We start from the raw sequence: 24,453 nt of genomic DNA, 5'->3' as shown, positions 1-24,453 counted from the left end.
CATAGTTCTTTCAATTATATCAAGTCTGCCAGTACCATGCGATGAAAAACAGCCCACACCATGATGCTTCCACCTCCAAACTTCACTGTTGGTATAGTGTTTTAACGGTGATGTGCAGTGCCATTTCTTCTTCAAACATGGTGTGTAGTATGAGAGCCAAAGAGTAAAATTTTGCTCTCGTCTGACCAGACTACACTCTCCCAGTATTTCACAGAATTGTCCAACTGAGTTGTAGCTTTTTTCCTGTGTCATTCCAGTTTATTACACATAACTTTATTATGGAGTTTAATGTTGTGAATTCTTTATATTTCTAAATTTTTGAGTAATTAGTGATGTCTGGTGAAAATTTCATGGGGATAGCCTCATTGGAAATATATTTACTGAAAAAAATCATGTATAATGAGGTCTCGCGATATGCTGCAGTGGTCTGAAGGCGGATGCAACAAGCACTCAATTTTTTTTAACAGCTCAGTCCTGCAGTATAATGAAGCCCTAAGCGGCCATGCAACATTAATTTTTTCTTTCTTCTTTTCTCATAATCTCGACATAACAAAAGTTGTTTTTTTGGGGGGTGTGAGATTTTGGGTTGAGAATGACGGTTTCTTTGTTATTGTACCCATCAAATAACTGGGATATGCTGCTTCATCTTGAACCCAGGTTTGATATCATATAAATAGTGTTGTGGATAAAAAAGGACATGAAATAAACATGAGGGAGACTTAGTATGAGTAAAAATGTAATTTTATTCGTAATTCACAGGACGGGTGGGTGCGTAGTTTGGAGGAGAGTAAGAGGGGGAAGAAAATGGGGTGCGTCCTGGGGACATGGGGAAATCAGCGAGGGTGAAGTGAACGGACCACTGAGAGTCGGGCGGACTGGTAGGTGAGAAGAGGGACGAATGGTCGGGGCCCGGATCAGAGAAGACAACATCATCCTCGGACTGGAAGCTGGAGGGGGGTTCTGGTTCTGACTGTGTAGAGGCGTCAACACGCACGTTCGTGGGGCAGATTCTGTACCGAAGAAGAGGGGGGAACCCCGGAACTCTATTCCTAGGGGGGGTGCTGCGAAGATAGTTAAGTAGCACCATGGTATCAGCCGTGAGATGCACAAGCTGGTAATGAGTGTCCAGATCCAGATCCAGATCCAGGTCCAGTAACGGAGAGAGAAGGGACTGACGACGGGCACCGGCACCTAGACATACAGAAGCGGTTTTAGTCAGAGGTGGATAAATTGGTAAAACACTTTAAAGATCTTTATGGGTTGTTAGTCAAAAAGTCGAAAGAAGTGTACGAGCTGAGGAGTGCTAAAAACACACACACACACACACACACACGCTCGTACAGTCAAGGGCGGGCAAGTAGACACAACATACACACACACTCTCTCTTTCTCATACACACACATGAATAACTTTAATAATATCTTATAGTAATAGAGAAACTCTATAAAAACCAGAAAAGTAGGATATGCAGGACAGTAGAACTGTAATGATATTAAGAAGTTGGAAGTACAGTAAACCGCTTTTCAAGTAGTATAAATATATATAAAATAAGAAATATAGTGCAAATATGAAAATAAAAACTAGAAATACAGGAAAATATAACTTACTCATGATTCAGATGGTGAAGATTCTCGTCTCGCAAGGAAGGCCTTAATTTTAAGAGAACCATGAGGAGAGCCAGTTATAAGGGTGGCTGGGTCAAACTGCCCCCCCTCGAGATAATGATAAGACCAAGATCCCTCTAGGTTGTTTAGTCTCGTCCACGTTCTACTCTCTGGGTAAATGAAAATGCTGGTTTCTGATGCCCTAAGGTAACTGAAAATGATGGTTTCTGATGCCCTAAGGGAACTGAAAATTCTGGTTTTCTGATCCTCTGAGTAACTAGAAACTCTGGGTTTTTATTTTCTGGGTTATTAGAAATGCCTGGGTTCTGATTTTATGTGTAAATTAAAACCCCCGGTTTCAATTCTATGTGTAAGTGAAATAGCCCTTTTCTGGAACATAAGAGTAAGGTAAATGAGCTCTTTTTTAACCCTATTGGTAGTGAGATCATAGTCTTCTTGAAACATATGGGTTATTTAGTGTGTAAATACAGTATAAATACTGGAGCTTAAGCTCAGGGTATTGGGATCACTTCTAAGAATTCTCATCGGTGTGGATCTTGTGTGGTGGAATGGAACAATAAAGCTGGACCCTTGCTTCTTCTCACTCACGGCTGGTGTATTTTTTTCTATCTCCAACTGGGCTCAGAGGTAGATGTGAGTATTGGCTTCTAAGTTGAATTTTAAATGTTTTTGGGTAATAGGCTAAATTTGAGCCAACAATAGAAAGGACAGACTTTCAAGGAGAGATGTGACTTGTCTGAGATTCAGGATTTTACCTTCATTTTAATCAGATCCGAAGTAACTAGTAACTTGCAACTCGAGTAGTCTTCTCATTGGATACTTTAGTACTCTTCTCAAGTAATTATTAACATTATTACGTTTACTCTTACATGAGTAATTATTTGTATAAGTAGTTTACTTATACTTGAGTGAAATTTTTGGATAATCTACCCACCTCTGCTATGGAGCAGCAGGGTGCCACAGGAGAGCGGTGGTGTGTGGCCCCCTGGTGTAAAGTCAGAACAAATCAACCAGCTAGATTTGAGTCAAGTTCTTTTTGCTGATTTGAATTGTCCTGTGTTGGTTTGATCAGATAGTGTAACGATCAGCTACAGTAACCATCAGGGTATCACAAGGCTGAGCAGCTTCTTCCTCCATACACCGAATGTCCTGAGCATACGTATACAGTTATCCTCTTTGAGGACAACTCATCTGAAGGGGTTGTCGAACAGTGGTTGCTGGGACAGAATGAACAAGCCCATGACTGGCTTTACCATCAACTATAAGCTTTTCCTCCAGAAATTGCCCATTTTTGCCTTTGCAGGGATACATCAGGGTTTTAAGATTCCCCTTATGCCATGATTACTCTGCAATAAACCCCTGGAATTAATGCTGAAAGTCTACACTTCAATGACATATTTATTGCTTAATTTCAACTCCATTGTGGTGGTGTACGGAGGTAAAAGTACAAAAAGTCCATACTTATGGACCTAGGTCTGTGAGCTGTCATGTATAAGTAGTTTAAATGAACTGCCATTGTTATCATAATGTGTAGAGCCAAAAACAGCACTTGATTTAAGTGTAATGAATAATGGTTTATGTTGAATAAGGTTACATAAAACATTAACGACTGAAGACAATTTTTCATTACTTATTGCCATTGATTTATTTTAAATAAAAAAGCAGTAAATATTATTAAATTAAAGAAAGCCATAACTTAACCACTGAACCTTTATCCATGTCTGCATGCTATCTATCCTTTTATTAGGCCATGACAGTCAGACATCTATCAGAGTGTTAAGTGAACTTTAGGCTCTGTGATAACTGATGGTCCATTTAGACGGTTATGATGTGTAACGTTGACAGCAGTGCACAACCTCCTGGACTTTGGGTTTTCAATACAACACACACCTCTTTACAGTATATATACTGACTACTACAACAACCTCACACACACAGCTGGCAACTGTCAGAGATAAAGGTGAGAAAAAGCATGTATTTTTCATTACAATACAATTTTACAATACAATCAATGTAATAAACAATATAAAAAAATGTACATTTACATTTAAATGAGTAAATGTAGATGTAAATGTACATTTTTGATATTGTTTGTTACATTGATTGTATTGTTACTGTCTACATATTTATGCAATTCATCACATGTGTTATAAATAAATACATATCATACAATTTTTTTACAGACTCAAAACAAGAACCATGAAGGTGTTTGCGGTACTGTTTCTGGCTGTGTTCACAGGTATTTTAATCTCTTGTATTTAATGCTGCCTACTATTTATATAGATATATATTGGTAGTACATAATCCTACAAATACTGTATGGAATGTACAGAACGTATAGTACGGGTAATCTTTAAACCAACTGAAATTGTTTGGTTCTTTCACCAGGTTGCCAGGCCAACTTGTTCTCTTCTGATGAGCCCAAACCACAGCTGGAGCAGCTGACTGATGCTTTCTGGGAATATGTTGCCAAGGCAACACACACCGCTGAGGACACACTGAAAACAATTAGAGAGTCTCAACTGGGCCAGGAAGTCAAGTAAGTTAGCAGAATTTACTGTCTTCATTGTGTCTCAAGTCATCTTTCCTTATGTATGAATGTTTCTCCTTATTTTTCTCTATAGCACTAGACTTACAGCAGGTGCTAATGTGGCCAGTGATTATGCTGTCACTCTCCAGAAACAAGTGAGCCCTCTAGCCCAGGACATCATAACCAAAATCACCAAGGAAGCTGAAGTTCTGAAGGAGCGCCTTGAGCAGGACCTGACCACTGTGAAGGACAAACTGGAGCCCTATGCTGATGATCTGAAGACCCAAATTCAGCAGAGAGTGGAGGAACTGAGAGTAGCTGTGGCTCCTTATGCTGAGTCCTTTGACTCTGAAGCTCTGAAAACCACCGTGCTGCAGAAGACCGAGGAGCTCAGGGGGAGTCTGGAGGAGAAAGTGAAGGAGCTGCAGTCCCAGCTGGAGCCCTACACTGATGAACTCAGACAGAAAGTAGATCAGCACCTGCAGGAATTCCAGAAGACCGTGGCCCCTCTGACTGAAGATCTTCAGGCCAAGGTTGCTGAGAGAGCCACTTTGGTTCAGCAGGGTCTGGCTCCCTATGCTGAGGACCTGAGGGAGAAACTGGACCCCTATGCCCAGAACCTGAAGGACCAGCTCACCTCTCTTTATGAGTCCTTCACCAAGACCAACTAAATACTCTAAACACTACTTTTCCACCACTGGATTAATTTTACACTCATGAAAACTGGTAAAACTACCATTCTGTATTTTGATATAAATTCCATCATTTTGCAAAAATACAAAAACAAACTGTTAAACTTGCTAAAGGACCAGTTAATTTCTCCTGTGCCAGGAACATTAATATCAAAATGTATCTATGTATTAATGGCATGCTTCTATGGAGCTGTTTGTCCTTTGTGAACATTTTTTGTATCATATCTAAAGCAATAATATATTTCCATTTCTTGCATATATCCTATATTAAAACATCTGCCAAATTGAGTGTGTAAAATATTTGTATAAATATTATGTTATGTTCTTTGAATGTTGCAAAAAAGAAAACCAAATGGTTTTTACAGATGTAAATCAATCTAGTAACAGTACTGTTTTGACAGATTCTAGCTAATCTAATGAACTAGGGCTACTACTAGTCAGTTCTGTGGTGTTCAAATGAAGTATGTTATATTAAATATTTAAAAGTAAACAGTTAGTAGTGCATTTACAAACAAGAAATAATAAAAGATGTCCAGAAATCTTGTGGAGCTGGATGTAAATGACAAATTCTTTAAAAAAAACAACAACTAAAAACAAAACAATAAAACACCATCACAACAAACATTTCTTTGCCAATTGTGACAATTGTCATAAAAATTCATTGCAGTTTATTTATTGTGAAGTGTTTATTATTGTTTTAATAAACATGTTTTAGATTAATTAAAATCTATTTCTGAGTACATCTCTGGAATATTGCAGCACATTGTTCAGTGAAGTTTACTGATGATCCTCTTATGAGATGGTAGAATGAACGTTTCACGAGTAGTAGGCTATTGTTATGGTATGAAATAAGTGGAAAGATCCCATATATACCATAGCAAGCTTTCCACATAGCAGCTTGATACTATGGTTGAAACTACAGGTGACCTGCCCTTCAAAGCTGGTTATAGCCTGCTCTCATCTCTTCTGCAATGAGTGTAGGCTTAACATTACAATGTTTTTCAAGTTATGTGCTACAGAACTCCATGGCACCTACTATAACTGGGGGTGCTTACAGGCACAGCTGACAGGATCTAAACTAGCCGTGGCAGCCACGCTAAAATAGCTGGAGCCCAAGTGAGATAGTACTTTTTAACACAGTATTTTCAAACATAATTCATTATTCACCAAAGCAAGCATTAAAGGAGGACTACTCTCAAATTTTGTGTCATTTTAGCTAATATAATGGATAACAAGCAAGCAGTTATGGACCACATGCCTGCCATTGATGCCTATATTGCATTGTTGGTTGTTTCACCAGATGAAGCACTACCCTAGATGGGCACTGCCCAAGTGCTGAATAGAATGAAGATGTTCTAGTGATAACTGGCAAGTCTTTAAAAAACAAAACAAAACTTCAATCTACACACATTGACTGCTCTGCGGTAGAGCTGGTCAACAAAATGCTCTTAGCAGTAGGAAATTCAGTAGAACGGTTCTCTGCCAACCTGGTTTATGCAGGACAAATGTGGTTAGCATAGTCTGCTCTGCCATATGTGCACAAGCAACCTTGCAAATCTACCCTGTGTTCCAAGATTGTTCTTTAGAGCTGACACCAAAGAAGAGTATATGATTAAAAATCATGAAGCGAGCACAACCAAATCGATTGTTTATGCAACACTTTAGGTCACTGAAACCTGGGTCTTTTTTGCAATCTCCACATAGAACTGCCTGCCTTAGAAAGCTGTACAGGCAGGTAGAGTCACTTCTTACCTTTACAAGTGGTTTATCAGCCTATGGCTGGACTCCAAATGCTACAACAGATGCTTGCACTTGTCTCAGTGAGGGAGGCACATACTCAGCTAATACAGGCTGGGGAGCAGAGGTAGGTAGAAATGTGCTACTTTGTTTCATTTACTTGAGCAACTTTTTGAAAAAAAAAGCAAACTTTTAAAAGTAGGTTTAACTGATCATACTCTTAATCAAGTTCATTTTTAATCATGGAAATGTATTCACCTCCTCGGTGTGAACCCTCGAAAAGCCGGTGGACCAGATGGCATCCCAAGCTTCATACTCAAGGAATGTGCCCCCCGCCCCCCAAACACACACACACACACACACACACACACACACACACACACACACACACACACACACACACACACACACACATACATCTTCCCCTCACACCCCAGCTCCCCAAGGACTGTGATCATAATCCCCCACTGCATTATCGTCACTTTAATATAATTACAAACAATTGGATGACTACCTCACGCAACAATTGCAATATTATCATTACATTACTGTGTACAATAACTGTGTATCGCATTGCCATGTGATGTGCTAAAAATGACAATATAGCTGACTTTGACTTTGTACTTTTACTTAGCTACATTCAATGGCATCCCTCCGTTACTGCTAAATGTTTATGAATATACAGTGGGTGAAATAAGTATTGAACACATCAACATTTTTTTCAGTAAATATATTTCCAATGAGGCTATTCACTTGAAATTTTTACCAGACTTTGGTATTAACTCACCAAATCCGGAAATATAAAGAAATCCAAACAATAAAGTCCATAAATGAAGTTATGTGTAATAAAGCGGAATGAGGTGATTGACTGGGCCATTCTAACACCTTGATTTTTTTTCTCTGAAATCAAGTGAGAGTTTCCTTTGCTTATGGTTTGTATCATTGTCCTGCTGGACAGTCCACCCACGTCTCATCTTCAACATCCTAGTGGATGGCAGCAGATTCTTTTCAGGAATCTCTTGTTAAAGGGCTCCATTCATAGTTCTTTCAATTATATCAAGTCGGCCAGTACCATGCGATGAAAAACAGCCCACACCATGATGCTTCCACCTCCAAACTTCACTGTTGGTATAGTGTTTTAAGGGTGATGTGCAGTGCCATTTCTTCTTCAAACATGGTGTGTAGTATGAGAGCCAAAGAGTAAAATTTTGCTCTCGTCTGACCAGACTACACTCTCCCAGTATTTCACAGAATTGTCCAAATGAGTTGTAGCTTTTTTCCTGTGTCATTCCAGTTTATTACACATAACTTTATTATGGAGTTTAGTGTTGTGAATTCTTGATATTTTTGGATTTTTTTGAGTAAATACTGATGTCTGGTGAAAATTTCATGTGGATAGCCTCATTGGAAATATATTTACTGAAAAAAATGTTGACGCATTCAATACTTATTTCCCCCACTGTATGTAGTTTTAATAATTAGTCTATATCATGTATAATGAGGTCACAAGTCTCACGATATGCTGCAGTGGTCTGAAGGCGGATGCAATAAGCACTCATTTTTTTTAACAGCTCAGTCCTGCAGTATAATGAAGCCCTGAGTGGCCATGCAACATTAATTTTTTCTTTCTTGTTTTCTCATAATCTCGACATAACAAAAGTTGTTTTTTTGGGGGGTGTGAGATTTTGGGTTGAGAATGATGGTTTCTTTGTAATTGTACCCATCAAATGACTGGGATATGCTGCTTCATCTTGAACCCAGGTTTGATATCATATAAATAGAAAGGACAGACTTTCAAGGAGAGATGTGACTTGTCTGAGATTCAGGATTTTACCTTCATTTTAATCAGATCTGAAGTAACTAGTAACTTGCTACTCCAGTAGTCTTCTCATTGTATACTTTAGTACTCTTCTCAAGTAATTATTAACATTATTACGTTTACTTTTGCTTGAGTAATTATTTTTATAAGTAGTTTTACTTATACTTGAGTACAATTTTTGGATAATCTACCCACCTCTGCTATGGAGCAGCAGGGTGCCACAGGAGAGCGGTGGTGTGTGGCCCCCTGGTGTAAAGTCAGAAAAAATCAACCAGCTAGATTTGAGTCAAGTTCTTTTTGCTGGTTTGAATTGTCCTCTGTTGGATTGATCAGATAGTGTAACGATCAGCTACAGTAACCATCAGGGTGTCACATGGCTGAGCAGCTCCCTCCTCCTTACACCGAATGTCCTGAGCATACGTATACAGTTATCCTCTTTGAGGACAACTCATCTGCTGGGGCTGTCAAGTAGTGGTTGCTGGGACAGAATGCACAAGCCCATGACTGGCTTTACCATGAACTATAAGCTTTTCCTCGAGAAATTTTCCATTTTTGCCTTTGCAGGGATACATCAGTTTTTTAAGATTCCCCTGATGCCATGATGACTCTGCATTAAACTCCTTGAATTAAAGCTGAAAGTCTACATTTCAATAACATATTTATTGCTTAATTTCAACTCCACTGTGGTGGTGTACGGAGGTAAAAGTACAAAAAGGGTTAGTAAATCTTTATTGCAGTGATGTAGACTTAGTGGAGGATTTGCATTACCCAATTTTCAATTCTATTAGTGGGCTGCGCACAAACTTTGCTACTGGGTTAAATCTCCTGGATCTTCGTTGTGTAAATTGGAACTATCTTCTTGTAGGGAATCCTCTTTACCTGCTTTACTTTATTCCTCTCTACCTACAAAACTCTCCCTATATACTGATAATCAAATTGTCCTCAACACACTTAAGACTTGGTATCAATTTAGACGGCGCTTTAAATTTGTAGGTGCATACTCTTTGGGTCCTTTAGACAACAGCCACCAATTTCATCCATCGTGTTTGGACTCTACATTTTCAGTGTGGTATGACAAGGGCATTAAACACGTTAGAAATCTGTATGCCGATGTTGTCTTTGATAGCTTTGCCAATCTGTTATCTACGTATGACCTCCCTGTGACACATCTCTTTCGTTATTTTCAAATTCTTAATTTCATTTCTAGATGTTTTCCTAATTTCCCCTCTGCACCTCCTGAACAGGCTTGGGAAAGCTTGTTTTCAAACAATCCACATCAGAGAGGAATGATTTCAAGGCTCTATGATTTTATTCTGACACTAGGTAGTGAGGCGAGCACCAAAAAAAAGAATGCGTGGTAAACGGAGTTAAGAGTACAGATAAGTGAGGAGTGTCGGGAACATGCAATAGGGAGGATACAGTCTACCACTTCCTGTGCTCATCTTGGACTTATCCAGTTCAAAGTTTTCTGTTTTTGTTTTCGGTGTTTGTACTTTTTAATTTTGTTTTCCTTTGTTAGCATAAAAAGAAAAAAAACTGGGAATGATGTATGCTATGTGTCAGTCGGTTTGTTTTTCTTCTCAATAAAACTTTATTGAAAAAAAAAGTACAAAAAGTCCATACTTATGGACCTAAGTCTGTGAGCTGTCACGTATAAATAGTTTAACTGAATCACTATTGTTATCATAATGTGTGAAGCCAAAAACAGCACTTGATTTAAGTGTAATGAATAATGGCTTATGTTGAATAAGGTTACATAAAACATTAACGACTGAAGAAAATTTTTCATTACTTATAGCCATTGATTTATTTTAAATAAAAAAGCAGTAAATATTATTGTTAAATTAAAGGAAGCCTTAATTTAATTACTGAACCTTTACCCATGTCTGCATGCTATCTATCCTTTTATTAGGCCATGACAGTCAGACATCTATTAGAGTGTTAAGTGAACTTTAGGCTCTGTGATAACTGATGGTCCATTTAGACGGTTTTGATGTGTAGCGTTGACAGCAGTGCACTACCTCCTGGACTTTGGGTTTTCAATACAACACACAACTCTTTAGTGTATATATACTGACTACTACGACAACCTCACACACACAGCTGGCATCTGACAGAGCATAGAGATAAAGGTAAGAAAAAGCTTGTATTTTTGATATTGTTTGTTACATTGATTGTATTGTTACTGTCTACATATTTATGCAATTCATCACATGTGTTATAAATAAATACATACCATACAATTTTTTCACAGACTCAAAACAAGAACCATGAAGGTGTTTGCGGTACTGTTTCTGGCTGTGTTCACAGGTATTTTAATCTCTTGTATTTAATGCTGCCTACTATTTATATAGATATATATTGGTAGTACATAATCCTACAAATACTGTATGGAATGTACAGAACGTATAGTACGGGTAATCTTTAAACCAACTGAAATTGTTTGGTTCTTTCACCAGGTTGCCAGGCCAACTTGTTCTCTTCTGATGAGCCCAAACCACAGCTGGAGCAGCTGACTGATGCTTTCTGGGAATATGTTGCCAAGGCAACACACACCGCTGAGGACACACTGAAAACAATTAGAGAGTCTCAACTGGGCCAGGAAGTCAAGTAAGTTAGCAGAATTTACTGTCTTCATTGTGTCTCAAGTCATCTTTCCTTATGTATGAATGTTTCTCCTTATTTTTCTCTATAGCACTAGACTTACAGAAGGTGCTAATGTGGCCAGTGAGTATGCTGTCACTCTCCAGAAACAAGTGAGCCCTCTAGCCCAGGACATCATAACCAAAATCACCAAGGAAGCTGAAGTTCTGAAGGAGCGCCTTGAGCAGGACCTGACCACTGTGAAGGACAAACTGGAGCCCTATGCTGATGATCTGAAGACCCAAATTCAGCAGAGAGTGGAGGAACTGAGAGTAGCTGTGGCTCCTTATGCCGAGTCCTTTGACTCTGAAGCTCTGAAAACCACCGTGCTGCAGAAGACCGAGGAGCTCAGGGGGAGTCTGGAGGAGAAAGTGAAGGAGCTGCAGTCCCAGCTGGAGCCCTACACTGATGAACTCAGACAGAAAGTAGATCAGCACCTGCAGGAATTCCAGAAGACCGTGGCCCCTCTGACTGAAGATCTTCAGGCCAAGGTTGCTGAGAGAGCCACTTTGGTTCAGCAGGGTCTGGCTCCCTATGCTGAGGACCTGAGGGAGAAACTGGACCCCTATGCCCAGAACCTGAAGGACCAGCTCACCTCTCTTTATGAGTCCTTCACCAAGACCAACTAAATACTCTAAACACTACTTTTCCACCACTGGATTAATTTTACACTCATGAAAACTGGTAAAACTACCATTCTGTATTTTGATATAAATCCCATCATTTTGCAAAAATACAAAAACAAACTGTTAAACTTGCTAAAGGACCAGTTAATTTCTCCTGTGCCAGGAACATTAATATCAAAATGTATCTATGTATTAATGGCATGCTTCTAAGGAGCTGTTTGTCCTTTGTAAACAGTTTTTGTATCATATCTAAAGCAATAATATATTTCCATTTCTTGCATATATCCTATATTAAAACATCTGCCAAATTGAATGTGTAAAATATTTGTATAAATATTATGTTATGTTCTTTGAATTTTGCAAAAAAGAAAACCAAATGGTTTTTACAGATGTAAATCAATCTAGTAACAGTACTGTTTTGACAGATTCTAGCTAATCTAATGATCTAGGGCTACTACTCGTCAGTTCTGTGGTGTTCAAATGAACTATGTTTTGTTAAATATTTAAAAGTAAACAGTTAGTAGTGCATTTACAAACAAGAAATAATAAAAGATGTCCAGAAATCTTGAGGAGCTGGATGTAAATGACAAATTCTTTTTTAAAAAAACAAAAAACAACAACCAAAAACAAAACAATAAAACACCACCACAACAAACATTTATTTGCCAATTGTGACAATTGTCATAAAAATTCATTGCAGTTAATTTAATGTGAAGTGTTTATTATTGTTTTAATAAACATGTTTTAGATTAATTAAAATCTATTTCTGAGTACATCTCTGGAATATTGCAGCACATTGTTCAGTGAAGTTTACTGATGATCCTCTTATGAGATGGTAGAATGAACGTTTCACGAGTAGTAGGTTATTGTTATGGTATGAAATAAGTGGAAAGATCCCATATATACCATAGCAAGCTTTCCACATAGCAGCTTGATACTATGGTTGAAACTACAGGTGACCTGCCCTTCAAAGCTGGTTATGGCCTGCTCTCATCTCTTCTGCAATGAGTGTAGGCTTAACATTACAATGTTTTTCAAGTTATGTGCTACAAAACTCCATGGCACCTACTATAACTGGGGGTGCTTACAGGCACAGCTGACAGGATCTAAACTAGCCGTGGCAGCCACTCTTAAATAGCAGGAGCCCAAGTGAGATAGTGCTACACAACCCACAGCAAAGAATGTGCTTTTTAACACAGCATTGTCAAACATAATTCATTATTCACCAAAGCAAGCATTAAAGGAGGACTACTCTCAAATTTTGTGTCATTTTAGCTAATATAATGGATAACAAACAAGCAGTTATGGACCACATGCCTGCCATTGATGCCTATATTGCATTGTTGGTTGTTTCACCAGATGAAGCACTACCCTAGATGGGCACTGCCCAAGTGCTGAATAGAATGATGATGTTCTAGTGATAACTGGCAAGTCTTTAAAAAACAAAACAAAACTTCAGTCTACACACATTGACTGCTCTGTGGTGGAGCTAGTCAACAAAATGCTCTTAGCAGTAGGAAATTCAGTAGAACGGTTCTCTGCCAACCTGGTTTTTGCGTGACAAATGTGGTTAGCACAGTCTGTTCTCCCATGTGTACCCAAGCAACCTTGCAAATCTACCCTTTGTTCCAAGATTGTTCTTTAGAGCTGACATCAAAGAAGAGTATATGATTAAAAATCATGAAGCGAGCACAACCAAATCGATTGTTTATGCAACACTTTAGGTCACTTAAACTTGGATCTTTTTTGCAATCTCCACATAGAACTGCCTGCCTTAGAAAGCTGTACAGGCAGGTAGAGTCACTTCTTACCTTTACAAGTGGTTTATCAGCCTATGGCTGGACTCCAAATGCTACAACAGATGCTTGCACTTGTCTCAGTGAGGGAGGTACATACTCAGCTAATACAGGCTGGGGAGCAGAGGTAGGTAGAAATGTACTACTTTGTTTCATTTACTTGAGCAACTTTTTGAAAAAAAATTTACTTTTAATAGTAGGTTTAACTGATCATACTCTTACTCAAGTTAATTTTTAATCACGGAAATGTATTCACCTCCTCAGTGTGAACCCTCGCAAAGCTGGTGGACCAGATGGCATCCCAAGCCTCATACTCAAGGAATGTGCCCCCCCCCCCACCCCAAAACACACACACACACACACACACACACACACACACACACACACACACACACACACACACACACACACACATACATCTTCCCCCCACACCCCAGCCCCCCAAGGACTGTGATCATAACCCCCCACTGCATTATTGTCACTTTAATATAATACATTACAAACAATAGTATGACTCTACCTCACACAACAAGTGCAATATTATCATTACATTACTGTGTGCAATAACTGTGTATCGCATTGCCATGTGATGTGCTAAAAATGACAATATAGCTGACTTTGACTTTATACTTTTATTTCGTTACATTCGATGGCATCCCTCCATTACTGCTAAATGTTTATGAATATACAGTGGGTGAAATAAGTATTGTACGTGTCAACATTTTTTTCAGTAAATATATTTCCAATGAGGATATTCACTTGAAATTTTTACCAGACTTTGGTATTAACTCACCAAATCCGGAAATATAAAGAAATCCAAACATTAAAGTCCATAAATGAAGTTATGTGTAATAAAGCGGAATGAGGTGATTGACTGGGCCATTCTAACACCTTGATTTTTTTTCTCTGAAATCAAGTGAGAGTTTCCTTTGCTTATGGTTTGTATCATTGTCCTGCTGGAAGGTCCACCCACGTCTCATCTTCAATATCCTAGTGGATGGCGGCAGATTCTTTTCAGGAATCTCTTATTAAAGGGCTCCATTCATCATTCTTTCAGTTATATGAAGTCTTCCAGTACGATGTGATGAAAAACAGCCCCACACCATGATGTGTCCACCTCCAAACTTCACTGTTGGTATTGTGTTTTAAGGGTGATGTGCAGTGCCATTTCTTCTCCAAACCTGGAGTGTAGTATGACAGCCAAAGAGTAAAATTTTGCTCTCGTCTGACCAGACTACACTCTCCCAGTATTTCACAGAATTGTCCAACTGAGTTGTAGCTTTTTTCCTGTGTCATTCCAGTTTATTACACATAACTTTATAATGGAGTTTAATGTTGTGAATTCTTTATATTTCCGGATTTTTTGAGTAATTAGTGATGTCTGGTGAAAATTTCATGTGGATAGCCTCATTGGAAACATATTTACTGAAAAAAATCATGTATAATGTGATCTCGCGATATGCTGCAGTGGTCTGAAGGTGGATGCAACAAGTACTCAATTTTTTTTAACAGCTCAGTGCTGCAGTATAATGAAGCCCTAAGCGGCCATGCAACATTAATTTTTTCTTTCTTCTTTTCTCATAATCTCGACATAACAAAAGTTGTTTTTTTGGGGGGTGTGAGATTTTGGGTTGAGAATGACGGTTTCTTTGTTATTGTACCCATCAAATGACTGGGATATGCTGCTTCATCTTGAACCCAGGTTTGATATCATATAAATAGAAAGGACAGACTTTTAAAGGAGAGATGTGACTTGTCTGAGATTCAGGATTTTACCTTCATTTTAATCAGATCCGAAGTAACTAGTAACTTGCAACTCGAGTAGTCTTCTCATTGGATACTTTAGTACTCTTCTCAAGTAATTATTAACATTATTACGTTTACTCTTACATGAGTAATTATTTGTATAAGTAGTTTTACTTATACTTGAGTGAAATTTTTGGATAATCTACCCACCTCTGCTATGGAGCAGCAGGGTGCCACAGGAGAGCGGTGGTGTGTGGCCCCCTGGTGTAAAGTCAGAACAAATCAACCAGATAGATTTGAATGAGGTTCTTTTTGCTGATTTGAATTGTCCTGTGTTGGTTTGATCAGACAGAGTAACGATCAGCTACAGTAACCATCAGGGTATCACAAGGCTGAGCAGCTTCTTCCTCCATACATCGAATGTCCTGAGCATACGTATACAGTTATCCTTTTTGAGGACAACTCATCTGAAGGGGTTGTCGAACAGTGGTTGCTGGGACAGAATGAACAAGCCCATGACTGGCTTTACCATGAACTATAAGCTTTTCCTCCAGAAATTGTCCATTTTTGCCTTTGCAGGGATACATCAGGGTTTTAAGATTCCCCTGATGCCATGATTACGCTGCAATAAACCCCTGGAATTAATGCTGAAAGTCTACACTTCAATGACATATTTATTGCTTAATTTCAACTCCATTGTGGTGGTGTACGGAGGTAAAAGTACAAAAAGTCCATACTTATGGACCTAGGTCTGTGAGCTGTCATGTATAAGTAGTTTAAATGAACTGCCATTGTTATCATAATGTGTAGAGCCAAAACAGCACTTGATTTAAGTGTAATGAATAATGGTTTATGTTGAATAAGGTTACATAAAACATTAACGACTGAAGACAATTTTTCATTACTTATAGCCATTGATTTATTTTAAATAAAAAAGCAGTAAATATTATTAAATTAAAGGAAGCCATAACTTAACCACTGAACCTTTATCCATGTCTGCATGCTATCTATCCTTTTATTAGGCCATGACAGTCAGACATCTATCAAAGTGTTAAGTGAACTTTAGGCTCTGTGATAACTGATGGTCCATTTAGACGGTTATGATGTGTAACGTTGACAGCAGTGCACAACCTCCTGGACTTTGGGTTTTCAATACAACACACACCTCTTTACAGTATATATACTGACTACTACAACAACCTCACACACATAGCTGGCAACTGTCAGAGATAAAGGTGAGATAAAGCATGTATTTTTCATTACAATACAATTTTACAATACAATCAATGTAATAAACAATATAAAAAAAATTACATTTACATTTAAATGAATAAATGTAAATGTAAATGTACATTTTTGACATTGTTTGTTACATTGATTGTATTGTTACTGTCTACATATTTATGCAATTCATCACATGTGTTATAAATAAATACATACCATACAATTTTTTTACAGACTCAAAACAAGAACCATGAAGGTGTTTGCGGTACTGTTTCTGGCTGTGTTCACAGGTATTTTAATCTCTTGTATTTAATGGTGCCTACTATATATATATATATATATATATATATATATATATATATATATATATATATATATATATATATATATATTGGTAGTACATAATCCTACAAATACTGTATGGAATGTACAGAACGTATAGTACCGGAAATCTTTAACCCAACTGAAATTGTTTGGTTCTTTCACCAGGTTGCCAGGCCAACTTGTTTTCTGCTGATGAGCCCAAACCACAGCTGGAGCAGCTGACTCATGCTTTCTGGGAATATGTTGCCAAGGCAACACACACCGCTGAGGACACACTGAAAACAATTAGAGAGTCTCAACTGGGCCAGGAAGTCAAGTAAGTTAACAGAATTTACTGTCTTTATTGTGTCTCAAGTCATCTTTCCTTATGTATGAATGTTTCTCCTTATTTTTCTCTATAGCACTAGACTTACAGCAGGTGCTAATGTGGCCAGTGAGTATGCTGTCACTCTCCAGAAACAAGTGAGCCCTCTAGCCCAGGACATCATAAACATAATCACCAAGGAAGCTGAAGTTCTGAAGGAGCGCCTTGAGCAGGACCTGACCACTGTGAAGGACAAACTGGAGCCCTATGCTGATGATCTGAAGACCCAAATTCAGCAGAGAGTGGAGGAACTGAGAGTAGCTGTGGCTCCTTATGCCGAGTCCTTTGACTCTGAAGCTCTGAAAACCACCGTGCTGCAGAAGACCGAGGAGCTCAGGGGGAGTCTGGAGGAGAAAGTGAAGGAGCTGCAGTCCCAGCTGGAGCCCTACACTGATGAACTCAGACAGAAAGTAGATCAGCACCTGCAGGAATTCCAGAAAACCGTGGCCCCTCTGACTGAAGATCTTCAGGCCAAGGTTGCTGAGAGAGCCACTTTGGTTCAGCAGGGTCTGGCTCCCTATGCTGAGGACCTGAGGGAGAAACTGGACCCCTATGCCCAGAACCTGAAGGACCAGCTCACTTCTCTTTATGAGTCCTTCACCAAGACCAACTAAATACTCTAAACACTACTTTTTCACCACTGGATTAAATTTACACTCATGAAAACTGGTAAAACTACCATTCTGTATTTTGATATAAATCCCATCATTTTGCAAAAATACAAAAACAAACTGTTAAACTTGCTAAAGGACCAGTTAATTTCTCCTGTGCCAGGAACATTAATATCAAAATGTATCTATGTATTAATGGCATGCTTCTAAGGAGCTGTTTGTCCTTTGTGAACATTTTTTGTATCATATCTAAAGCAATAATATATTTCCATTTCTTGCATATATCCTATATTAAAACATCTGCCAAATTGAATGTGTAAAATATTTGTATAAATATTATGTTATGTTCTTTGAATGTTGCAAAAAAGAAAACCAAATGGTTTTTACAGATGTAAATCAATCTAGTAACAGTACTGTTTTGACAGATTCTAACTAATCTAATGATCTAGGGCTACTACTCGTCAGTTCTGTGGTGTTCAAATGAACTATGTTTTGTTAAATATTTAAAAGTAAACAGTTAGTAGTGCATTTACAAACAAGAAATAATAAAAGATGTCCAGAAATCTTGAGGAGCTGGATGTAAATGACAAATTCTTTTTAAAAAAAACAAAAAACAACAACCAAAAACAAAACAATAAAACACCACCACAACAAACATTTCTTTGCCAATTGTGACAATTGTCATAAAAATTCATTGCAGTTTATTTATTGTGAAGTCTTTATTATTGTTTTAAAAAACATGTTTTAGATGAATTAAAATCTATTTCTGAGTACATCTCTGGAATATTGCAACACATTGTTCAGTGAAGTTTACTGATGATCCTCTTATGAGATGGTAGAATGAACGTTTCACGAGTAGTAGGCTATTGTTATAGTATGAAATAAGTGGGAAGATCCCATATATACCATAGCAAGCTTTCCACATAGCAGCTTGATACTGTGGTTGAAACTACAGGTGACCTGCCCTTCAAAGCTGGTTATAGCCTGCTCTCATCTCTTCTGCAATGAGTGTAGGCTTAACATTACAATGTTTTTCAAGTTATGTGCTACAGAACTCCATGGCACCTACTATAACTGGGGGTGCTTACAGGCACAGCTGACAGGATCTAAACTAGTCGTGGCAGCCACTCTTAAATAGCAGGAGCCCAAGTGAGATAGTGCTACACAACCCACAGCAAAGAATGTGCTTTTTAACACAGCATTTTCAAACATAATTCATTATTCACCAAAGCAAGCATTAAAGGAGGACTACTCTCAAATTTTGTGTCATTTAAGCTAATATAATGGATAACAAACAAGCAGTTATGGACCACATGCCTGCCATTGATGCCTATATTGCATTGTTGGTTGTTTCACCAGTTGAAGCACTACCCTAGATGGGCACTGCCCAAGTGCTGAATAGAATGATGATGTTCTAGTGATAACTGGCAAGTCATGAAGTAAAAATCATGAAGCGAGCACAACCAAATCGATTGTTTATGCAACACTTTAGGTCACTTAAACCTGGATCTTTTTTGCAATCTCCACATAGAACCGCCTGTCTTAGAAAGCTGTACAGGCAGGTAGAGTCACTTCTTACCTTTACAAGTGCTTTATCAGCCTATGGCTGGACTCCAAATGCTACAACAGATGCTTGCACTTGTCTCAGTGAGGGAGGTACATACTCAGCTAATACAGGCTGGGGAGCAGAGGTAGGTAGAAATATACTACTTTGTTTCATTTACTTGAGCAACTTTTTGAAAAAAAAAATTACTTTTAAGAGTAGGTTTAACTGATCATGCTCTTACTCAAGTTAATTTTTAATCACGGAAATGTATTCACCTCCTCAGTGTGAACCCTCGCAAAGCTGGTGGACCAGATGGCATCCCAAGCCTCATACTCAAGGAATGTGCCCCCCCACCCCAAAACACACACACACACATACACACACACACATACAACTTCCCCCCACACCCCAGCCCCCCAAGGACTGTGATCATAACCCCCCACTGCATTATCGTCACTTTAATATAATACATTACAAACAATAGTATGACTCTACCTCACGCAACAAGTGCAATATTATCATTACATTACTGTGTGCAATAACTGTGTATCGCATTGACATGTGATGTGCTAAAAATGACAATATAGCTGACTTTGACTTTATACTTTTATTTCGTTACATTCGATGGCATCCCTCCATTACTGCTAAATGTTTATGAATATACAGTGGGTGAAATAAGTATTGAACGTGTCAACATTTTTTTTCAGTAAATATATTTCCAATGAGGCTATTCACTTGAAGTTTTTACCAGACTTTGGTATTAACTCACCAAATCCGGAAATATAAAGAAATCCAAACATTAAAGTCCATAAATGAAGTTATGTGTAATAAAGCGGAATGAGGTGATTGACTGGGCCATTCAAAGAGTGTTGTATGACAGCCAAAGAGTAAAATTTTGCTCTCGTCTGACCAGACTACACTCTCCCAGTATTTCACAGAATTGTCCAACTGAGTTGTAGCTTTTTTCCTGTGTCATTCCAGTTTATTACACATAACTTTATAATGGAGTTTAATGTTGTGAATTCTTTATATTTCCGGATTTTTTGAGTAATTAGTGACGTCTGGTGAAAATTTCATGTGGATAGCCTCATTGGAAATATATTTACTGAAAAAAATCATGTATAATGAGGTCTCGCGATATGCTGCAGTGGTTCTGGAGGCGGATGCAACAAGCACTCAATTTTTTTTAACAGCTCAGTCCTGCAGTATAATGAAGCCCTAAGCGGCCATGCAACATTAATTTTTTCTTTCTTCTTTTCTCATAATCTCGACATAACAAAAGTTGTTCTTTGGGGGGGTGTGAGATTTTGGGTTGAGAATGATGGTTTCTTTGTAATTGTACCCATCAAATGACTGGGATATGCTGCTTCATCTTGAACCCAGGTTTGATATCATATAAATAGAAAGGACAGACTTTCAAGGAGAGATGTGACTTGTCTGAGATTCAGGATTTTACCTTCATTTTAATCAGATCCGAAGTAACTAGTAACTTGCAACTCGAGTAGTCTTCTCATTGGATACTTTAGTACTCTTCTCAAGTAATTATTAACATTATTACGTTTACTCTTACATGAGTAATTATTTGTATAAGTAGTTTTACTTATACTTGAGTGAAATTTTTGGATGATCTACCCACTTCTGCTATGGAGCAGCAGGGTGCCACAGGAGAGCGGTGGTGTGTGGCCCCCTGGTGTAAAGTCAGAACAAATCAACCAGCTAGATTTGAATCAAGTTCTTTTTGCTGATTTGAATTGTCCTGTGTTGGTTTGATAAGATAGAGTAACGATCAGCTACAGTAACCATCAGGGTATCACAAGGCTGAGCAGCTTCTTCCTCCATACACCGAATGTCCTGAGCATACGTATACAGTTATCCTCTTTGAGGACAACTCATCTGAAGGGGTTGTTGAACAGTGGTTGCTGGGACAGAATGAACAAGCCCATGACTGGCTTTACCATGAACTATAAGCTTTTCCTCCAGAAATTGTCCATTTTTGCCTTTGCAGGGATACATCAGGGTTTTAAGATTCCCCTTATGCCATGATTACTCTGCAATAAACCCCTGGAATTAATGCTGAAAGTCTACACTTCAATGACATATTTATTGCTTAATTTCAACTCCATTGTGGTGGTGTACGGAGGTAAAAGTACAAAAAGTCCATACTTATGGACCTAGGTCTGTGAGCTGTCATGTATAAGTAGTTTAAATGAACTGCCATTGTTATCATAATGTGTAGAGCCAAAAACAGCACTTGATTTAAGTGTAATGAATAATGGTTTATGTTGAATAAGGTTACATAAAACATTAACGACTGAAGACAATTTTTCATTACTTATTGCCATTGATTTATTTTAAATAAAAAAGCAGTAAATATTATTAAATTAAAGGAAGCCATAACTTAACCACTGAACCTTTATCCATGTCTGCATGCTATCTATCCTTTTATTAGGCCATGACAGTCAGACATCTATCAGAGTGTTAAGTGAACTTTAGGCTCTGTGATAACTGATGGTCCATTTAGACGGTTATGATATGTAACGTTGACAGCAGTGCACAACCTCCTGGACTTTGGGTTTTCAATACAACACACACCTCTTTACAGTATATATACTGACTACTACAACAACTTCACACACACAGCTGGCAACTGTCAGAGATAAAGGTGAGAAAAAGCATGTATTTTTCATTACAATACAATTTTACAATACAATCAATGTAATAAACAATATAAAAAAATGTACATTTACATTTAAATGAGTAAATGTAGATGTAAATGTACATTTTTGATATTGTTTGTTACATTGATTGTATTGTTACCGTCTACATATTTATGCAATTCATCACATGTGCTATAAATAAATACATATCATACAATTTTTTTACAGACTCAAAACAAGAACCATGAAGGTGTTTGCGGTACTGTTTCTGGCTGTGTTCACAGGTATTTTAATCTCTTGTATTTAATGCTGCCTACTATTTATATAGATATATATTGGTAGTACATAATCCTACAAATACAAGAATGTATAGTACCGGTAATCTTTAAACCAACTGAAATTGTTTGGTTCTTTCACCAGGTTGCCAGGCCAACTTGTTCTCTGCTGATGAGCCCAAACCACAGCTGGAGCAGCTGACTGATGCTTTCTGGGAATATGTTGCCAAGGCAACACACACTGCTGAGGACACACTGAAAACAATTAGAGAGTCTCAACTGGGCCAGGAAGTCAAGTAAGTTAACAGAATTTACTGTCTTCATTGTGTCTCAAGTCATTTTTCGTTATGTATAAATGTTGCTCCTTATTTTTCTCTAAAGCACTAGACTTACAGAAGGTGCTAATGTGGCCAGTGAGTATGCTGTCACTCTCCAGAAACAAGTGAGCCCTCTAGCCCAGGACATCATAACCAAAATCACCAAGGAGGCTGAAGTTCTGAAGAAGCGCCTTGAGCAGGACCTGACCACTGTGAAGGACAAACTGGAGCCCTATGCTGATGATCTGAAGACCCAAATTCAGCAGAGAGTGGAGAAACTGAGAGTAGCTGTGGCTCCTTATGCCGAGTCCTTTGACTCTGAAGCTCTGAAAACCACCGTGCTGCAGAAGACCGAGGAGCTCAGGGGGAGTCTTGAGGAGAAAGTGAAGGAACTGCAGTCCCAGCTGGAGCCCTACACTGATGAACTCAGACAGAAAGTAGAACAGCACCTGCAGGAATTCCAGAAGACCGTGGCACCTCTGACTGAAGATCTTCAGGCCAAGGTTGCTGAGAGAGCCACTTTGGTTCAGCAGGGTCTGGCTCCCTATGCTGAGGACCTAAGAGAGAAACTGGACCCCTATGCCCAGAACCTGAAGGACCAGCTCACCTCTCTTTATGAGTCCTTCACCAAGACCAACTAACACAAAAATAACTTCCCACTCCAAATGACTAATACATATGACAAATGCCTTCTTTGCACAAGACAATTCCAATATTCGTATTATGTTATTATAATTGCCTAATTAAACGTGTTTATTTCCCACAGAAACTATATATTATGTTATTATGTTATGTCTGGTACAATGTTTCTAATATCTTATAATGTCCTGTATAAAATAAAGAATAATTTGAAAACATATGTTTTTATCAAAGTGATTTACTTTATTAGTCATGACACTTACACACAATATTAATTCCACTAGCGATTTTTTCCCTTAAAATTGAATAATAAATAATTGACATTATTATATCTGTGAATGAAACCCTCATTTGGACAACCAAAAGTATAAGTATTATGTAAAAGGTATCAAAACTATTTAAACTTCTTAAATAGTTTTTTCCTCAGCTTCCGGATAATGTGCCCTGTTCTATGCTGATGTATGAAGAAATTAACTAAAAAGATCCAGAGTGTCATAAAACACTCTGGGCCAGACTGGGTCACTGCCTCAAGAGAGGGTGGCCACCAGTGACAAAAATGAAAACTATGGAAAAATATTTTAACATTTATGGTACACTATTAAAAAGTGGTAAACTGCAAACGTTACTTTAAGACGCTTTTGATCCAACCCTTACATGTAATTTTACTGGTGTAACCTAATGTATTAAGGGTTGATTCACTATTGTTTAATATTTTATACTTGAATAAATTCAATTAATTACCACATGAAGCACACTTTTAGGTTAACTTTTTTTTTTTTTTTTCCATTTCCCCCGTGTAGATTCATAAAGTTACATTTCTGTGAAGACAGTGTTTTTTTTCCCTTCCCTTGCCTTTTCAAATAACACATCAGTAATATTCATCATTGAACCCAACAGCCATTTTCAGACGATGATTTAATTCTTTAGGACCTATTCAATATAATTAAATGATGTAAAACATTTAAAGAGATATTTTACTCAAATAAAAATACTTTCATCATCCTCATGTAGATACACTTGTTTTGTCTCAGACGTATAGGCTGCAACAAACCACAAAGGCGTAATATTATAATACTGACAAACACTGACACAATAAATTCGAACAACTTTAAAAACCCAGAAGGCACACTTAAGTTGACCATTTTCGTGGTTTGGCCATAACATCATACAGTATTTCATTCACAATTTCTTTCAGATTTCAAGTATAAGTTAGATTTGAGAGATACACAGAATTAAAATTTTAGCACTGTAACAGTTCAAATGCTACTTTCATGTCTCTTG

At 38.0% G+C, this 24,453-nt stretch overlaps 4 protein-coding genes across 4 annotated transcripts; all 4 read left to right on the top strand.

Annotated features, from left to right (window-relative positions):
- Window positions 1–3,540: 3,540 nt before the first annotated feature.
- LOC128628770 (apolipoprotein A-I) lies at window positions 3,541–5,432 on the top strand. The gene is made up of 4 exons (XM_053680101.1): window positions 3,541–3,586; window positions 3,810–3,865; window positions 4,015–4,165; window positions 4,251–5,432. Exons 2-4 carry the CDS (start codon window positions 3,826–3,828, stop codon window positions 4,825–4,827), a joined length of 768 nt encoding a protein of 255 aa, XP_053536076.1. The 5' UTR covers window positions 3,541–3,586; window positions 3,810–3,825; the 3' UTR covers window positions 4,828–5,432.
- A 5,067-nt stretch (window positions 5,433–10,499) lies between these two features.
- LOC128628701 (apolipoprotein A-I-like) lies at window positions 10,500–11,680 on the top strand. Its single transcript, XM_047154469.2, has 4 exons — window positions 10,500–10,536; window positions 10,659–10,714; window positions 10,864–11,014; window positions 11,100–11,680. The coding sequence occupies exons 2-4, from the start codon at window positions 10,675–10,677 to the stop codon at window positions 11,674–11,676; spliced, it is 768 nt and encodes a 255-aa protein (XP_047010425.2). The 5' UTR covers window positions 10,500–10,536; window positions 10,659–10,674; the 3' UTR covers window positions 11,677–11,680.
- A 4,737-nt stretch (window positions 11,681–16,417) lies between these two features.
- On the top strand, window positions 16,418–18,051 carry LOC108280559 (apolipoprotein A-I). Its single transcript, XM_017495698.3, has 4 exons — window positions 16,418–16,450; window positions 16,674–16,729; window positions 16,929–17,079; window positions 17,165–18,051. The coding sequence occupies exons 2-4, from the start codon at window positions 16,690–16,692 to the stop codon at window positions 17,739–17,741; spliced, it is 768 nt and encodes a 255-aa protein (XP_017351187.1). The 5' UTR covers window positions 16,418–16,450; window positions 16,674–16,689; the 3' UTR covers window positions 17,742–18,051.
- Window positions 18,052–21,858: 3,807 nt separating this feature from the next.
- On the top strand, window positions 21,859–23,392 carry LOC108257096 (apolipoprotein A-I). Its single transcript, XM_017454561.2, has 4 exons — window positions 21,859–21,946; window positions 22,170–22,225; window positions 22,362–22,512; window positions 22,598–23,392. The coding sequence occupies exons 2-4, from the start codon at window positions 22,186–22,188 to the stop codon at window positions 23,172–23,174; spliced, it is 768 nt and encodes a 255-aa protein (XP_017310050.1). The 5' UTR covers window positions 21,859–21,946; window positions 22,170–22,185; the 3' UTR covers window positions 23,175–23,392.
- The last annotated feature ends 1,061 nt before the right edge of the window (window positions 23,393–24,453 follow it).

Source organism: Ictalurus punctatus, chromosome 1 (assembly GCF_001660625.3).
Source record: "Ictalurus punctatus breed USDA103 chromosome 1, Coco_2.0, whole genome shotgun sequence".
NCBI lineage: Eukaryota > Metazoa > Chordata > Actinopteri > Siluriformes > Ictaluridae > Ictalurus > Ictalurus punctatus.
The sequence above is the reverse complement of the archived record's forward strand: the minus strand, read 5'-3'. Positions and strand labels throughout refer to the sequence as shown.

What these genes read in the sequence shown, in the direction of transcription:
- LOC128628701 (XM_047154469.2), top strand. Translation starts at nt 10,675, where the DNA reads ATGAAGGTGTTTGCGGTACTGTTTCTGGCTGTGTTCACAG. An exon ending in GTTTCTGGCTGTGTTCACAG is followed by an intron (nt 10,715 to 10,863) that starts GTATTTTAATCT and finishes TTCTTTCACCAG; the next exon opens with GTTGCCAGGCCAACTTGTTC. An exon ending in CAACTGGGCCAGGAAGTCAA is followed by an intron (nt 11,015 to 11,099) that starts GTAAGTTAGCAG and finishes TTTTCTCTATAG; the next exon opens with CACTAGACTTACAGAAGGTG.
- LOC108257096 (XM_017454561.2), top strand. Translation starts at nt 22,186, where the DNA reads ATGAAGGTGTTTGCGGTACTGTTTCTGGCTGTGTTCACAG. An exon ending in GTTTCTGGCTGTGTTCACAG is followed by an intron (nt 22,226 to 22,361) that starts GTATTTTAATCT and finishes TTCTTTCACCAG; the next exon opens with GTTGCCAGGCCAACTTGTTC. An exon ending in CAACTGGGCCAGGAAGTCAA is followed by an intron (nt 22,513 to 22,597) that starts GTAAGTTAACAG and finishes TTTTCTCTAAAG; the next exon opens with CACTAGACTTACAGAAGGTG.
- LOC108280559 (XM_017495698.3), top strand. Translation starts at nt 16,690, where the DNA reads ATGAAGGTGTTTGCGGTACTGTTTCTGGCTGTGTTCACAG. An exon ending in GTTTCTGGCTGTGTTCACAG is followed by an intron (nt 16,730 to 16,928) that starts GTATTTTAATCT and finishes TTCTTTCACCAG; the next exon opens with GTTGCCAGGCCAACTTGTTT. An exon ending in CAACTGGGCCAGGAAGTCAA is followed by an intron (nt 17,080 to 17,164) that starts GTAAGTTAACAG and finishes TTTTCTCTATAG; the next exon opens with CACTAGACTTACAGCAGGTG.
- LOC128628770 (XM_053680101.1), top strand. Translation starts at nt 3,826, where the DNA reads ATGAAGGTGTTTGCGGTACTGTTTCTGGCTGTGTTCACAG. An exon ending in GTTTCTGGCTGTGTTCACAG is followed by an intron (nt 3,866 to 4,014) that starts GTATTTTAATCT and finishes TTCTTTCACCAG; the next exon opens with GTTGCCAGGCCAACTTGTTC. An exon ending in CAACTGGGCCAGGAAGTCAA is followed by an intron (nt 4,166 to 4,250) that starts GTAAGTTAGCAG and finishes TTTTCTCTATAG; the next exon opens with CACTAGACTTACAGCAGGTG.